Source organism: Giraffa tippelskirchi, chromosome 6 (assembly GCF_054371585.1).
Source record: "Giraffa tippelskirchi isolate mGirTip1 chromosome 6, T2T-mGirTip1v1.2.pri, whole genome shotgun sequence".
NCBI lineage: Eukaryota > Metazoa > Chordata > Mammalia > Artiodactyla > Giraffidae > Giraffa > Giraffa tippelskirchi.
The window spans coordinates 76,466,817-76,483,437 of record NC_137280.1 but is presented as its reverse complement, the minus strand read 5'-3'; the positions used below and the strand labels follow the sequence as shown (position 1 = coordinate 76,483,437).

The window sequence follows — 16,621 nt, the reverse complement described above, 5'->3', positions numbered from 1 at the left end:
TAGTGGTGATTGCTGGCTCTTCTCTGCAGGCAGGTGAGGGACTGGACTCTTCTTAGGTTCTGTTAGCAGATGTCCTGGGGGAAGGGGTGTCCTCTTCCCAGAAGTGTCCGGGGTGTGATATGGTGACTCGGATCATGGTGTTGCCTTCGCATCGGCCTCCCACAAGGAGCTTAGTTGGAGGTGTATTAGAATTGTGTTTAAACTGTGGGGCAGGTTGGGGGACTAGGCACCTTCCTTGCGTCGTCTTCTCCTATTCATGAAGATAGTACATTTTATACATTTTTCCGCAAAGAACTTGCGTTTTTTAAAGGTTTATTTTTAGATACCATATAAAGTCATATTATGTGATCATTACTGGTATTCAGGTACTACTTTTTAAAAATTCGTTTTATTTATTTATTTTTGATATTGCTGCATGGGCTTTTCTCTCGTCTGGTTGTGGTAGCAGGCTTTTCATTGCACGGCTTCTCTTGTGGGCACGGGCTCTGGGGCGCGTGGGCTCTGGTAGTCATGGAGCACAGGCTCAGTAGTTGTGGTTCCTGGCTCTGGAGCACGGCCTCAGTAGTTGCAGTTCCTGGCTCTAGAGCACAGGCTCAGTAGTTGTGGTGCAAGGGTTTAGTTGCCCCGTAGCACGTGGGATCTTCTTGGGCCAGGGATCGAACCCATGTTTCTTGTGTTAGCAGGCAGATTCTTTAGCACTGAGCCACCAAGGAAGGCCCCAGATGTTATATTTATATGTCAGTTCTGTTTTTACCCTTGTTGAGCTCCCATTACAGTCAAACGCACTGTCTCTCCAGAGTTGCCTGTGACTCCACCAGCTGTCCTAAGCTGGCTGCTCTCTCCTAGGAGGCAGGGCCAGGGAGGCTCGACCTCGTGCCCAGGCTGCTGGCCCTGCGACACTGTGCGTCAGGCTGGGACATCCCTTTCTCTTACTAGGCTTCTCAGTGTGAATGGATGGGGAATCCTATCCAGTATGTTTCTGTGTCTCTTGTGGGTTCAATTTGCCGCGTCCTGTTCTCAGCACCTGTGAATGTGACCTGGAGACACAGGGTTGTTGTGGATGTCATTGGTTAAGCTGAGATGGGCCCTCCTGCAGTGGGTAGGGCCCTGATTCCTCAGGACTGTTGTCCTTGCAAGAACACGGAGATGCACAGGACGACACCCTGCCGGCCAAGGCAGACAGTTTCTCTTCTCTGTTAGCTCTAGGGTTCTCTGTGTGTTTGTTAGGTCAGATATGTTAATTGTTTTGATCTGCCGAGACATATGGATTCTGGAGGTGAAGTCCCCCGGGTGGTGGAAGTGGTCTGTCCTTTCTTCCTGTCTTGCACTGCTGCCACCCTTCTGCGTGGAAGCTGTGGGTCGGCTGCAGGCAGGTTTGCAGTCAGGTGTTCCCAGCACGTTTCCCTGTGTCGTATCGCTGATGCTTTCTGCCTTGACTTGTGCTTTGGAACCAGGGTCAGCCACTCCCCCATGGTTAGTATTTGCCCCTGAACAGCCGTCCTTCTTGCTGTGTTAGGTGTGTTTCCTCCTCAGGGGCCTCTAGGATCTGGTCACCTTCATCCGTCCTAACACTTGGCCTTGGTGGAGGATGTGGTGTCACCTCGGCTCCTCCAGACCAGGCCCTTCCTGCCCCTTCCTCCCATGCGTTCCCATGTGCCGCACACATGTGTTGCTGCCCAGCATGTTCCTGGGTGCCCCCCAGGAGATTGCCTTCACCCCGCAGCCTGGGGAAGCCCGCACCCCCGCTCTGCTTCTGGGGCCCACTGGGGGCCTGAGGCGAGTGCTGGGCAGGCAGAGCCTCGGGTGCGAGGTGGCTGCTTCTGCAGACTTGCTCCTGCTCAGTGTGCAGGTGGCCTTTCCTCACAGACCCCCTCATGCCTGCTGATGGGTCCCTGGAGCCCTTGATTTTGATGCAAGCAAGTTCACTGTAATTTTCACCTTGTTTGTTTTTAATGTTTTGTTTAAAAAGTTCTTTCCTGGCCTTGGTCCAGAGGTATTTGCTTATGTGTCTTGTGTTAACTAGTGGTTTCTTGCACGTTGCAGCCTGCATCCACCCACACCATGTGCCACTCTCTCCCCGGCCACGCTGTCCATGTGCTCTCTCAGGGACCATCACCTCTCAAGCCTCAGCGCTGGGAAACATTCCTGTCTCCCTTGGTATTTACGACCATCTTAGCTAATTGTGGGCTTTCCTTCTACCATTGAAGACCTGGAGTTCCAGCTCCTCAGAAAACCCAGGTGGCTTTGCATGCTTAATAGACTACAGTTCAGTGTGAACATAATGTTTGTTTGCACTGAGACACCAGAACATTCGTGTGACGGGCTTTATTGCACTGGTCTGGAACCAGTAGTGTAGCTCAGAAAGCATGTCTCCTGTGTGGGAATGGGGATCTTGTTTCTTGTTCCAATTTCTGCAGCCTGAGGAGATGCTAAAGCAGCTTGATGGTGCTTGTGACTCAGACATCCATTGTCATCAAAGTGACTCTGTTGCAGTCTTGATGTCTCATATAAGCACTGTTTGCCTTATAATTTTAGGTTGAATTCATTGAGAAACATTGTCAAATCTGAAAAAAAACCCTCACATTAGATGTTTGATGATAGTACTTGAGTAGAATCTTTTCTCAAACAGAAAATTTCAGTATTCGTTCCCAGGTTTCGGCACCAAAAAAAAAAAAAAGAAAGAAAATTTCAGTCTAGGCCATGAGTTTTTTAAAAATTGCAGCAAAGTTTTCTTTTTTCAAGCTTTTAAACTGCTGTGTAGTGGGTCAAGTTGGGATTCTTCCCATCTGTTTTTGACACAAAACTGTGGGATCAGTGACAGCCGAGTCTAGGAGGGCGGAGGATGCTGGTGGCCTGTGTTGCTGCCTCATGGCTCACGATGGGCTGCTGAGCGCCTGCCTGCTGCTGGGGCTCGCCGCGCCCCCTCAGCGCCAGCCTGCACCCTGTGCTGGTCCCCAGTGCACGTTGTAAGCATGGTCAGTCATGACCCATCTCAGCTGCACTTCAGGTTGGACTGAATTAGGTGTTTCCTCAGTTTCTTTGGTAGTGATTTCACCTGTAGTCGTTCCACAGAGATGACTCGCAAAGGCCAGTTCTCCAGTCCTGTCAAGCTCAGCTATGACTTCTTAGTGCAGTGACAGTGTGAGTAGCGCCAGGAGCCCCAGGCCCCGCCGGGCCCCGCTGACCGGGCTCTCACTGTGCTCCGCTCTCCCAAGCACTGTCCGTGCCCCGAGGCTGCTGGGCTAAAGCAGGCTTGTTTCCTCTGGACACGTCTGCTCAGCGCTGCACTCGGCAGAGTTTAATACTTGTTGTCGGTGAGTAGCGTGCTTGCTCTCCCTGATGGGCTAACATGAGCCGCTGGGACGCACACGTGGTGTGCAGGTCCCTCCCGTTTTCATTGAAGTAATGCTGCTGTGACGGGATTCCTGTCCTGGGCTCTGACTGCCGTGCACCTTGCAGACACTCGAGCAGGGCCGTGTGTCTTTCTGGCCCAGCGGCACAGAGCCTGCACGCCCCCAAAGGCAGAGCCGTCCAGGCCCCCGTCTGTCTAAGGCGTGGCACTGTGGGTGGCAGATCGGCCATGTAGGGGCACTCAGGCCGCTGAGTTGTGGCCGCACACTGGGACCTGCGGTGTGCTGAGTGGTACGGCCACCTTCTCTGGCCTCTGCTGTGGCCACACAGGACTGTGGTCCCATGACGTGTTCCTGACAGACACTGGAATTTGAATTGCATGTAAATTTCACACACCAAAAAATTTCAGTTTATAAACCATTCGTTGCCCACCTGCTGTACAAAACCAGCCACTGGAGCTGGATGAGGCTCACTGGCTGTAGTCAGCTGCCCTCCAGCCTGAAGTGGCCAGCACAGGGGGCCTGGCGACCAGGCCTGAGCCATTCTGCACCCCACTCCGTGTCCCCTGGGTCCCAGCCCAGCCTGGAGCCCAGCCCGGAGGCCACCAGGCAGAGCTCCAGCTCCTTGCTGGGCCTGGGGCTATCCCGGGTGAGGACAGTGCGTTCCACTGGGGCACCGTGGGATGGGGTGGCGAGGGTGCAAGAAACCCTGCCTGTGTGCGGGCAGACCTGCAGCAAGAGCTGTGGTGAGAACTAGAGGACCGCACCCTCTTTCTGAGAAGTGAGAGGCGTGCGCTATGGACCTGTTATGTCTCTAAGCGGTTGTACTTGTGTTCACGTCTCCTGTTCACTCTGCTGCATTTCAGCTCCTCACCGTCAGGAGTGCTCCTTGAGAAGGACTACGAGGTTTACCAGGACTACAGCACAGACGGCCACCTTTTCCACTGCAGGTAGGCCCTGCCTCAGGCCTGGCCGTCTCCTGGCTGCGAGTGCTTTTCCTGGTAGCCCTTGGGTGAGCTGGAGAAGGGTCTGGCCCAGCAGGAAGCGACCAGCTGGACATGCAGAGTGCTCTGGGCCCTGCCCTGGCCCGTGGGACACAAGGAGAGGCTGTCGGGCCACTGTGCGGTGTGGGGCACTGTTGTGTCCACGGTACTGGCCCTGGTGGATCCCTTGGAGGTTCCTTAGTGTGTGGTCCCCCCCTGGAGCCTCAGGCACATCAGAGTGATTTCCAGGCCACGTCAGGAAGACTGGTGCCCACCGAGTAGGGCAAGGAGGCTGGCCGCCCTCGGGCCTGGGTTGGCCTTGCTGGACATTGGGGTTTCCAGATACGATGCTCAGGACCCTGGGCACAGCAGCAGCAGGCTGAGCAGGGGCCACCCCTTGGTCAGCTTGTGTGTCCAGGCTGGAGCAGGCACCTTGTCCTGTAGCCGATGGGGGCTGCCCGGGGGTGCTGGACCCCTGGGGAGAGGGATTTGGCGGTTTGCTCAGTTGAGAGATCGAGACTGGGTTTGTTGATACAGGGAGGGATCTAAGCCTGTCTGGGCCAGCAGTGTGGCTGTGTCCATGGGAGTCCTCACTGGTCACCGGGAGACTCGGGTTTGACTGGGGTTTGTGGGCAGAGAGCTGATGTGGTCTCGTGGCCTGTGAGCGGGGCCTACGTCTGGGGTGGAGGCTTCCCTCTGAGGCTGTCCCAGGTCCCGTTTACCTGCTGCTCTTTCAGGGCACTGAGCATGGAGCAATGCTTCCCTGAGGAGGCGCCTCCTGATAACAGGCGAGAGGCAGTGGGAGGGGGTCTTTCCCCCGGGTGCCTCCTCCCCAGCAGAGCCGACAAGGAATTGGGGCAGAGAGAGAAGGCCAGGCCTCCTGCTGGGACTGGAGTTGGTGGTGAGGGACTCCAGGGGTCGTCCTGTGGGAGGGGAGGTGATCAGGGGCTGGCAGAGAAAGACAGGACTCTGGCTGGGTCTGGGGGCACTGAAGGGCATTGGCTCTCCATGACCCAGGCCGTGTCTGGGCTGCTGGGGGCATGTTTCCCTGAGACGGGCCGGCACCTCCTTCCTCCTGCCCCGTGGCTGCCTCTGCCGCGGCTCCTGGAAGTGCTCTGGGTCGGGTCACCACCCCACCCTCCTATCTGGCTGCTGCAGCCCTGCCCGCATTTGTCTCCCATGTGCCCCTGCTGAACCAAGGGCGTGATTTTCCACATGTCCTGCTTTCAGTCCTCGTGAGAACTCGTGAGGACACAGGGTGGAAGTGGGAGGTGATGCCCCACAGCCCAGGAACCACAGGCTGGAGTTCAGCCCCAGATCTCTCAGACTCCAGAGCTGGTTCTCCAGGTCTGCGGGCGCGCTGCCTGCCGTCCTCCTCTCTGCTTGGCTGGTCTGTGCGGCTGGCCAGGAGCAGCCTCGGGCAACCAGGAGCTGAATTCCCGAAGGGAGCTGCCTCCCAAGCCCTGCTCACTCTCACCCTGGTTCTCTCAGTCCTGCCTTAACCAGGGCCAACAGTTAGGACTCGTGGCTCAATCAGAGGACAGAGGCACAGGACCAGACTGCACAATTGGTTTCTTAGGACACTTGGGATTTCTACTCTCTGTGATGGTGGATTCACTTACCTTACACCAGCCTGTACAAGAACAAAATAGACCAAATTTCCGCAGGTGTCAGAGATCCAAGAGGAGCCAAGACCTGTGACTGTGGTCTGACAGTTGGTGCAGTCCAGAAGACGTGATACTGCCTCAGGAGCCTCAGAGAGGACAGGAATGCTCTGAACAAGTCTATGCACACAAGCTTGTTAACCTCTGCAAAATAAACCAATTCCTTAAAAGATACAGTCTGCCAAAACTCACAAAAGAAATAGACAATCTGAATAGGTCTATATCTGTTAAAAAGAGATTGAATCAATAATTAATAATCTTCCAAAAAAGAAAGCAGAAGTTCTGAATGGGTTCGCTGGTGAGTCTTACCAAACATACATGGAAGAAATTTTATGAGTTCTCTACAATCTCTTTCAGAAGATAGATGCAGAGGGAATACTTTCTCATTCTGTGAAGCTAGTATTACCTTAACATCAAAATCAGAAAAACACATTACAAGAAAAGAAAACTACAGACCTGTCTCTCTCATGAACATAGATGTAAAAATCTTCAAAAAAATATTAGGAAATGAAATCCACCAATATATAAAAAGAATTATATACCATGACCAAGTGAGATTTATCCTAGGTATGCAAGGTTGGTTCAGCATTTGAGAATCAATATAACCCATTACATCAGTAGGCTGAAGATGAAAAATCATAGCTCAGTTGGTAAAGAATCCGCCTGCAATGCAGGAGACCCTGGTTTGATTCCTGTGTAGGGAAGATCTGCTGGCGAAGGGATAGGCTACTCACTCCAGTATTCTTGGGCTTCCCTTGTGGCTCAGCTGGTGAAGAATCCACCTGCAATATGGGAGACCTGAGTTCGATCCCTAGCTTGGGAAGATCCCCTGGAGAAGAGAAAGACTCCAGTATTCTGGCCTGGAGAATTCCATGGACTGTACAGTCCACGGGGTTGCAAAGAGTTGGACACGACTGAGCAACTTTCACTTATGATCGTATCAACAGTTGCAAAAAAAGCATTTGATAAAATCCAACAGCTAATCATAATTTAAAGACAAACTCAATAAAGTAGGAATATGTGTGTGCTTAATCGCTTCAGTCCTCTTTGCAACCTCATGGACTGTAGCCCACCAGGCTTCTCTGTCCATGGGATTCTCCAGGCAAGAACGTTGGAGTGGGTTGCCATGCCCTTCTCCAGGGGATCTTCCCAACCCAGGGATCAAATCTGTGTCTCTTACGTCTCCTGCATTGGCAGGCGGGTTCTTTACCACTAGCGCCACCCAAAAAGAGAGGAACTCCCTTAACTTGATGAAGGATATTGATGAAGAATATCTACAAAAAAATTTACAGCTAATATCATACTAGTAGTGAGAAGCTCAAAGCTTTTCCACTAAGATCAGAAGCAAGGCAAGGGTTTCCCTTCTGACTTCTGCTGCTCAACATCATATTGGAGCTCTTTGCTAATGCACTAACACAAGAAAAGGAAATACAGGGTATACAGGTTGGGGAGGAAAAAATAAGACTGTCTTTGCTTGCAGATGACTTGATCACCTATGTAAAAAATCTTAAAGAATTGACAAACTCCTAGAACTAAGTGGTTGTAGCTAGCAGTAAGATATAAGCTAAATATGCAAAAGTCCATTGCTTTCATATATACTAGCAACAAACAAGTGGAATATGAAGTTGGAAACAGTAGCATTTATATTAGTATTACCCAGAATGAAATACTTAGGTGTAAATGTGACAAAATATGTACAAAATCTATATAAGGAAAACTGTAAAATTCTGATGAAAGATATCACAGAAGAACTAAAAATGTGGAGGAAGGACTCCAACTCTTTCCAACTTGACCTGTAGATTCCATGCAGTCTCAGTCAGAATCCCAGCATGTTATTTTGTGGATATTGACAAAGTGATAATAAGATTTCTCCAGAGAGGCAGAAGACCCAGGACAGCCAACACAATACTCAAGGAGGACAAAGTTGGAGGAATAATACTACCTGAGTCCTAAGACTCACTATAACGCTGTTGTAAGCAAGACAGGGTGGTGGTGTTGGTAAAGAATAGATAGACTAATGGAATAGAATGGAGAGACAACCAATAGACCACCATAAATATCATCAGCTGACCTTTGACAAAGGGGTAGAAGCAATGCGGTGGAGCCAAGATGGTCTCTTAAGAGACATTGCTAGAACACCTGGACGTCCACATGCAAGAAAGTGAATCTGAATACGGACTTTACACCCTTCATGGAAATTAACTCAAGATGGATCACAGACCTGAATGGGAACACAAAACTAACTCCTAGAAGGTAACAGAGGAGAAAACCCAGATGACCTTGGATTTGGCAATGACTTTTTAGGTATAACATTAAAGGCACAATTCATGAAAGAAACAATTGATAAACTGGACTGTGTTAAAATTAAAAATTTCTGCTCTGTGAAAGACGAACTAGGAGGAAACATTTGCAATAGACACAAATGATAAAGGACTGTAATCTGAAATATACAAAGAATTCTTAAAATGCAAGGGTAAGAAAACAACCTGCTTTTAAAATAGGCCAAAGAGCTGAACAGACACCTCACCAAAGAACCTATACTGTTGGCACAGAAAGCATATGAAAGATACTCCACATCACCTGTCAGCAGGAAATGCAAAGTAAAACAAGAGTGAGATACCTCTGCACGCCTATTAGAGGAGCCAGAAGGCAGACACTCTGACACCAGGCACTGGCGAGGGTGCCGAGCAGCAGAACCCGAGTTCAGTGCCCGTGGGAACGCAAGAGGATGCAGCCGCTAACACTGAACACAGGGACTTCCTTGGGGTCCAGTGGTTAAGAACCCCCTTCCAAGGCAAGGGGAATCAGGTTCAATGCCTGGTTGGGGAACTAAGATTCCACATGCCACAGAGCAGCCAAGCCCATGCCCTACAAGTACTGAGCCCGTGCACCACAGCTGCTGAGCCTGTGTGCCACGACTAGAGAGGCGCCTTCACACTACAGGGAAAGACCCAGCATGATGCCATGCAGATTTCATGTACTACAACTAAGACCCGACTCAGCCATAAATAATAAAGTATATATTTTTAAAAACCTGAATATACTCTAAATGATTTGACAGTACTGCTCCTTGGTATTTACGGAAAGGAGTTGACATTTTATGTTCATATCAAATCCTGCACACGGATGTTTATAGCATCTGTATTCATAGTTGCCAAAACAAGATGTCCTTCAGTAGGTGAATAGAGAAGTAAACTGTGGTCCACCCAGACAATGGTGTATACAACACTAAAAAGAAATGAGCTGTCAGCCGTGAAGAGTCACAGAGGAGCTTGAGTGCATGTCACGAAGCAAAGACGCCAGCCTGAGAGCCTGTACACTGTGTGATTCCACTCCTGACATTCTGGAGTCAGAGTGTGTAGGTTTTCAGATTACCTTCTTTGGAGGCCAAAGATTTGCTCATTGATTTGGCTTCAGATTTGCCTCCTACAGAGACAGTGGAAAAGATCAATAGTTGCCAGGGATTTGGGGAGGGGGATGAACAGACAGAGCATGTGCATTTTGGGGGCAAAGAAAATGATTTGTACAACACTGCAGTGGTGGAGTCTCTACATTCATGCAAACCCACAGAACGTACAACAGTAAGAGTGAGCTCTAACAGCAACTAAGAGCCTTGGTTGATTATAATGTGTCAGTGCTGATCCATCAGTTGATAGCAGATGTTCTGTCTTTTATGAGATGTTGATAATTGGGGAAGCTGTGTGTGAGTAGGGGCGGGGGTGCGTGGGAAATGTACATTTTTTTCTGCTCGGTTTTGCTGTGAACCTCAAAGTACTGTTAAAAAAAAAAGTTAAATATCAATAGATATTCTAGAACTGAAAAAACTATAATAAAAAAACTAAGAACTCAGTAGATGGGTTCTTAAAAGTTTAGTAAATTAGACGGTAGATCAGAAAAAAGTCTACAGTGCGGAGAGGCCAGGGGATGGGAAGCACAGGACACAGTCTGAAACCTTGTGGAGCTCAGTGCAGAGGACAGCACCTGACTCCCAGAGAAGGAGAGAGGAAGCGGGATGGAGGTAATATTTTAAAAGATATGGTCAGGAGTTTCCAGAAATCATAAAATATGTCAGACCACAGACTGAAGAAGTGCTGTGAAGCCAAGACACTGACACAAAGTTTCCAGATACTAAATGTAGAAAGTGAAAGTTGCTCAGTCTTGTCTGACTCTTTGCAACCCCGTGGACTATACAGTCCATGGAATTCTCCAGGCCAGAATACTTTGCCTTCTCCAGGGGATCTCCCAACCCAGGGATCGAACCCAGGTCTCCTGCATTGTAGGTGGATTCTTAGAAGGAAGTCTTTAAAGAAGCTGGGAGTTTCTTGAGGGGGCAGGCAGAAGCAGGGAGCCTCACGCACTGCTCCGGGCCTCTTGGTCTGCCCTGTCGTGGCTGGTACAGCTGTGGGACATGGGGCTGACCGTTAGTTGGTGGGCACGGTGTGTGGTCAAGTCCCTGTATTGCCAGGGGCAGTGTCCCCCATGTTGTCATCAGGCAAGTGAGACTCAGAAGAGCCTGAATGCCCCGGGTGCCCCCTGCTAGGTGGAGGGGCCAGGATCTGGGCACACAACTCCCCGAGGCCACGGGTGCCCTCAGGAATGGGGAGCGGTTTTATTGCCTCTGTCTAGGTGCAGAGTGCTGAGTGTGACAGTGGGCAGTGCCAGCAGGGCAGCCAGCCTTTCTGGACTCACAGGGGCCTGTGGTTGGAGTCCAGGGCCTGAGAGGTGCTGTGCTGCGGGAGCGGGCCGGGTGCTGAGCCCAGGATTCCAAAGCCACAGAGGCCTCTGGGAGTCCCCTGGCCCCCGGCGCTTCCGCCCAGGAGTAGTTCTGTGCCTGGTTCTGGCCTGGGACCAGAGCAGAGCCTCTCACAGGGGCCCTGGAGGAGCATCCCCAAGGGCAGCAGCAGGAGAGCCCCCGGAGGGCTGCCGGGCCGACCTGGGAAGTATGTGAGGGGGGCTCCCAGGCCAGGGGGGCAGCTGCTCCAGGTTGCACGACCCGGGGTCAGGGCCTCAGCAGTGAAAGGTTCACAGCTCATTACAGCACCCGGCAGTACCAGGCCCCACAGCCTGCAGCCCCTGGGGTGGCTGTGAAGAGGACAGTGAGAAGTGACAAGGCCTTCTGGGCCTGACCTCAGACCCCCATGAGGTCAAGGAGGGTGGTAATGGGTCCAGGCTGGCAAGGGGGTCAGATTTCCACTCCCCCACCCCAGGGAACTTGCTCCCACCAGACTCCCCTCAGGTAACCTGCCCCCCTTAGGACCTTCTCAGGTAACCTGTTCCCTCCAGGACTCCCCTCAGGACCCCTCCCAGGTAACCTCCCCCCAGGACCGCCCCCCACATAACCTGCTCCCCCCAGGGCTCCCTCCAGGTAACCTGCCCCCTGGCCAACTCCCCAGGTAACCTGCCCCCAGGACTCCTCCCAGGTAACCTCTCCCCAGGAGCCCCCCCCCAGGTAACCTCCCCCAGGTAACCTGCCCCCAGGTAACCTGCTCCCCTCAGGATCCCCTCCAGGTAACCTGCTCCTCCCAGGACCCCCCCAGGTAACCTCCCCCCAGGATGCCCTCCAGGTAACCTGCCCCTAGGACCCCCCCCCAGGTAACCTGCCCCCAGGACACCCCCCCCAAGTAACCTGCCCCCAGGATTCCTCCCAGGTAACCTGCTCCCCCCAGGGCTCCCTCCAGGTAACCTGCCCCCTGGCCAGCTCCCCAGGTAACCTGCCCCCCCCAGGACCTTCTCAGGTAACCTGCTCCCCACCCCCTACCAGGACCTCCTCTCTCCGCTGGAACTCGGGCACCAAGGAGCGCATGCTCATCAAAGTTGCCGACAGGGAGCCCAGCTTCCTCTCCCCCCAGGGCAATGGCTATGCCCTGGACAGCCAGCCTGGGGGTCGCTCCCGAAGACCCTCTGGAGGACAGCACTCGCCCAGCCTGCAGACCTTCACTCCTGACGCGGACAGCCCCGTCTTCTTCCCGGAGCGGAGGCCATCGCCTTTCCCAAAGCGGGCTGAGCTAGGGAGCTGCTCCCCGCTGCTGGCCCAGCCCCGCCGGCCCGCCGGAGACTCGCAGCCTTCCTCACCGCGCTACGCCTACGAGCCCCCCCTCTATGAGGAGCCCCCTGTGGAGTACCAGGCCCCGCTCTACGATGAACCCCCCATGGACGTGCAGTTTGAGGCTGGCTCACCCCGGCGGTCTCCTGCCCGCAAGCCACCTAAGCCAGCCTCCACGTCGCCCTACCAGCAGCTGGTGCTCACCAGGCAGAAGTGCCCTGAGCGCTACCTGAGCCTGGAGTACAGCCCTGCCGGCAAGGAATACGTGCGGCAGCTGGTGTACGTGGAGCAGGCCAGCTCTAGCCCCAAGCTGCGGGCAGGCCTGCGACACAAGTACACGCCTCACCCGGGGGGCGGCTCGCTGTCCCTGCAGCCTAGCCCCTGCCTGCTGCGCGACCAGCATCTGGGGGCCACGTCCTCGCTGGGGGTCGTGTCTGGGGACTACAGCAGCATGGAGGGGCCTGAGCTGCGGCCCGCCCCGCTGCCCACACCCCTGCCCCAGGCCCAGGACGATGCCATGTCCTGGTCTAGCCAGCAGGACACCATGTCTTCGACGGGCTACTCCCCCAGCACGCGCAAGAGGAAGAGCAGGAACCCCTCCGTGTGCCACGCTCCCAGTGCCCCGCCCGCTGAGGGCCCCGGGGACTGCGGCCCGCTGGGCCAGCAGCCCCTGACGGAGGAGCGGCCTCTGTGCGGACCTGGCCTGGTACCCCTGAAGCGCGCGGAAGGGGAGGCGGGGGACGGGGAGGGCCCCCGGGGCCCAGCTGAGCCCTTCCTGGCACAGGCCCGGCTGGCCTGGGAGGCACAGCAAGCCCACCTGCACATGAAGCAGAGGGGCAGCTGGGACTCGCAGCAGGATGGCTCGGGCTACGAGAGTGACGGGGCCGTGCCGCTGCCCATGCCTGGGCCCGTGGTGCGTGCCTTCAGTGAGGATGAGGCGCTGGCCCAGCAGGAGAGCAAGCACTGGCAGAGGGGTGCCTTGGACAGACTCGCCTTCCCACAGGTCCTGCTCGAGAAGAGCGTCTCTGTGCAGACCAGCCTCGCCTCTCCGGAGCCCTACCTGCACCCCTCTCAGGTAGGCGCTCACAGGTGGGTCCTGGGCAGGGGTGGGGCAGGTAAGCACCCCGAGACGTGGTGTGGCCTCACGGTTCCTGGCAGGCCTGAGGACAGACGGTAGATGGCCACCGGGGTCTCTGCCAGCACAGAGGTCTCTCACCTCGGCTCCTGGTGAGGCCCAGCCCGTGCAGCCTGGTCACTAGGGGGCCAAAGGCATGTCCTGATTCCAGGACACAGAGGCAGCCACCCACCCTCTGCGCCCTGAGCCTCTGCCTCCCAGCTGTGAACAGGCACAGTGAGAAGCTGTGCAAGTGGAGTGCCGGACGCTCCTTGGTGGCCAGAGACTCCCGGGGCCAGGCTCCTTGGGTGCACCCTGAGCCCTGATGCAGGGGACATGCCATGCCCAAGAACCAGGACGTCTTAGGTGGCCAGCATCGCCTGGGGTAGGGCCACTTTAGTGCCCTCCAGACAGGAGAGTTCAGAGCAGCGTCTCTGTCTGTGGCTTGTAACACAGGAGGGCATCAGGACAGATGGGCAGGGCAGGGGCGAGTGGTGGGTGGAGTGTGGGCAGCTGTGTCCTGTGGCACCCAGCTCCCAGCCTGATCTGGATGGAAGGACACGTGGGCTCTGAGGGCCTGACTGAGGTCCATGCCAGGTGTTGCCAGGGGAGGTGGCTCCCTGCTTTGAAGACCAAGGGTTGGGAAGGCTAGTGCAGGTGTGGCCACGACCTGCCAGGAGCCCCCCGAGAGTACTGAGTGAGTGAACTGTGGGGGCATCCCGGCCCTACCTCTGATGCCTGGGAATCCTTGTTGTGTCTTTGTTGGGGAGAGAGGTGCGGCAGTGCTGGCCCAGAGAAGGTTGCATTCCTCTGTCAAGCATGGTTGGCGTCTGGGGCTTTCTGTGTCCTTGAGGGGCTGCCCTTCCCACTTGAACCAGCAGAAGCTACAGCGCCCTCCCCCTGGGCCTCCCCACCCGGCCACACGAGCACCTCCCACTCCCAGACTGTGCTAGCCCCACGACCCTCGGTTTCTGGACCAGGGCGGGTGCCTCCCGGAGGCCGAGGCCCCAGGGAAAGGTTGGTCCCGTCTCAGCCTCGTGAGGCGCTTAGACCAGGGTGAGGAGGGCGGACCCTGGGCTGGGTGGGCAGATGGGTGAGGACAACGGACATGGACTGAGGTGGGCAGACGGGTGAGGCGGGCGGACAGGGGCAAGGAGGGCAGACATGGACTGATGGGGGCAGACAGGTGAGGAGGGCAGACATGGACTGAGGAGGGCAGACATGGGTGAGGTAGGCAGACGGGTGAGGAGGGCAGACATGGACTGAGGTGGGCAGACAGGTGAGGAGGGTGGATCTGGGGCGAGGAGGACAGACATGGACTGAAGGGGGCAGACAGGGGCGAGGAGGGCAGACATGGACTGAAGGGGGCAGACGGGCGAGGAGGGCAGACAGGGGCGAGGAGGGCGGGCAGGCACTGAGGTGGGCAGACAGGCGAGGAGGGTGGACAAGGGTGAGGTGGGCAGAGCTGAGTCCCAGGCTTCTCTCCTCCAGCAGCCTCGGGGCCCGTGTGGGGCGGGGGCCACAGCTCTCCAGTGGCTGGCTCACGTGGGCCCCTCTGTCCCCCAGTCTGAGGACCTTGGTACCTGCGTCCAGTTCGAGAGCAGCCGGCAGGCCCGGAGTGTGATGCCCAGCGCCAGCTGCGTGTTCCCCACCTTCACGCTCCGCAAGCCATCCTCGGAGACTGACATCGAGAACTGGGCCTCCAAGCACTTCAACACCCACACGCAGGGCCTTTTCCGGCGGAAGGTGTCCATTGCCAACATGCTGGCCTGGAGCAGCGAGTCTATCAAAAAGCCCATGATTGTGACCAGTGACCGCCACGTGAAGAAGGAGGCCTGCGAGGTCTTCAAGTTGATACAGATGTACATGGGCGACCGGCGCGCCAAGGCAGACCCGCTGCACGTCGCCCTGGAGATCGCCACCAAAGGCTGGAGCATGCAGGGCCTGCGGGACGAGCTCTACATCCAGCTGTGCCGGCAGACCACTGAGAACTTCCGCCTTGAGAGCCTGGCCCGCGGCTGGGAGCTCATGGCCATCTGCCTGGCCTTCTTCCCACCCACGCCCAAGTTCCACTCCTACTTGGAGGGCTACATCTATCGGCACATGGACCCTGTCAATGACACCAAAGGTAAGGACGGCCCGGGTGGGTGCTGGCTCTGCCACCAGCTCAGGGACGGCTGCGGCGGGGCCCCTGCCTGGGCTCAGTGCTGGGCACACGGGCAGCAGGTGCACAGAGGCACCGCCTCTCGAGGGCACACCCTTGGCCTCTGCACGGACGCAGGGTCCTCAGGGAGCCCTTCTCGGCACAGAGGCCCTGAGGAGCAGGCGTGCTGCCGTGCCAGCCTGGCTGACAGGTGCAGGTGTGTGCGCCCCTGCATCCCCACCAGACAGCGTCCGCTCCCTCTGAGGCCCCATCCCAGGTGCCCTGCCTGATGAGGGCACTTACTGCATCCACGCCGGCCAGGCTCACGCTGTCCCTTGAGGCCATTTCAGGAGGGCTTCTGAGAGCAGCAAGGAGCTGGGCACTTGGCCTAGTACCAGGTCTGAGGTGACCAGCAGGCTTTTGTGGTGCTGTGAGCTGAGATGGCCCTGAGCTGCTTCAGGGGTCAGAGGTTGGGACTGTCACAGACAGCGACCCGCCGACGGCTGCCTGGGGCTGAGTGCAGGCTGTGTCTGAAGGCCATGGGTCAGGTCTCCGTGGCCCCGACCTGACCCGCGTCGGGAGGACTCCGGGCCACAGTCCTCCCAGCCAGGTGGTGCACGTCCTGGGCCTGGGCCAGCGCCAGGGTAGGGCTGCAGGAGCACCTGCCTGTGCAGCAGCTGTCAGCCACCCTGTGCTCCGGAGTGTCCTCCGTGTTGTAGATGGCTTGAGGGGAGTGGTCACCTGTCCTGGTCTGGCTGGGGCCTTGCCCCTGCCCAGGTGTGGGTGCCGAGTCACGTGCACAGTGGGGAGGGCTGCAGGCAGTGTGGGTCCTGGGAGGCGCGTCAAGCACAGGGACTGTCCAGCATGCCAGCCGTTTGGAAGCAGATCTCGGAAGCCTTGACATTTTCACTCAGGCATGCGCCTTTGGAAGCAGGATCACTGAACACCACAGACAGGTCTCCCCAGGTTGCTCCCTGGGTGAGGCAGGCGGCTGGGTTTGTCTCGATCCTCTCAGACCTTCCCAGGAGCAGGTGGGCCCTCAGTAGCTTCATGGTTCACCTCACCCTCTTCCAAAAAGGCCTTGAAATGTCCCTGCTGTGAGCTGGAGGTTTGGAAGTGTGTATCCACCACTTAGCACGCAGCCCACGGGGCTCCAGCAGTGCTGGCTGAGTGGCAGGTGGGTGAGGGTGGACAGAGGCCAGAGGCTCCGGGCCGACCTCTCTCTTGCCGGGGTGCTCGTGCAGAGCGGGACACTGTCCAGCAGGACACGGCCGCTGGCTCTGAGGTCAGTGAGCCTCCGTCCTGATGGCTGTGGCATGGGAGC

At 56.0% G+C, this 16,621-nt stretch overlaps 1 protein-coding gene across 6 annotated transcripts in view; it reads left to right on the top strand.

Annotated features, from left to right (window-relative positions):
• ARHGAP39 (Rho GTPase activating protein 39) overlaps positions 1–16,621 on the top strand; it is a 56,991-nt gene that overhangs the window by 27,568 nt on the left and 12,802 nt on the right. For 4 of the 6 annotated variants that reach the window (XR_014055906.1, XM_081497365.1, XM_081497364.1 and 1 more), the window contains 3 exons: positions 4,217–4,300; positions 11,759–13,115; positions 14,721–15,282. Coding sequence is in view for 5 of the 6 variants with exons in the window: in XM_081497365.1 (XP_081353491.1) it covers positions 4,217–4,300; positions 11,759–13,115; positions 14,721–15,282 (2,003 nt within the window). In the remaining variant the exon portion in view is untranslated. The remainder of the gene's footprint in view (positions 1–4,216; positions 4,301–11,758; positions 13,116–14,720; positions 15,283–16,621) is intronic. The other 2 variants (XM_081497363.1, XM_081497366.1) reach the window with 2 other exon arrangements.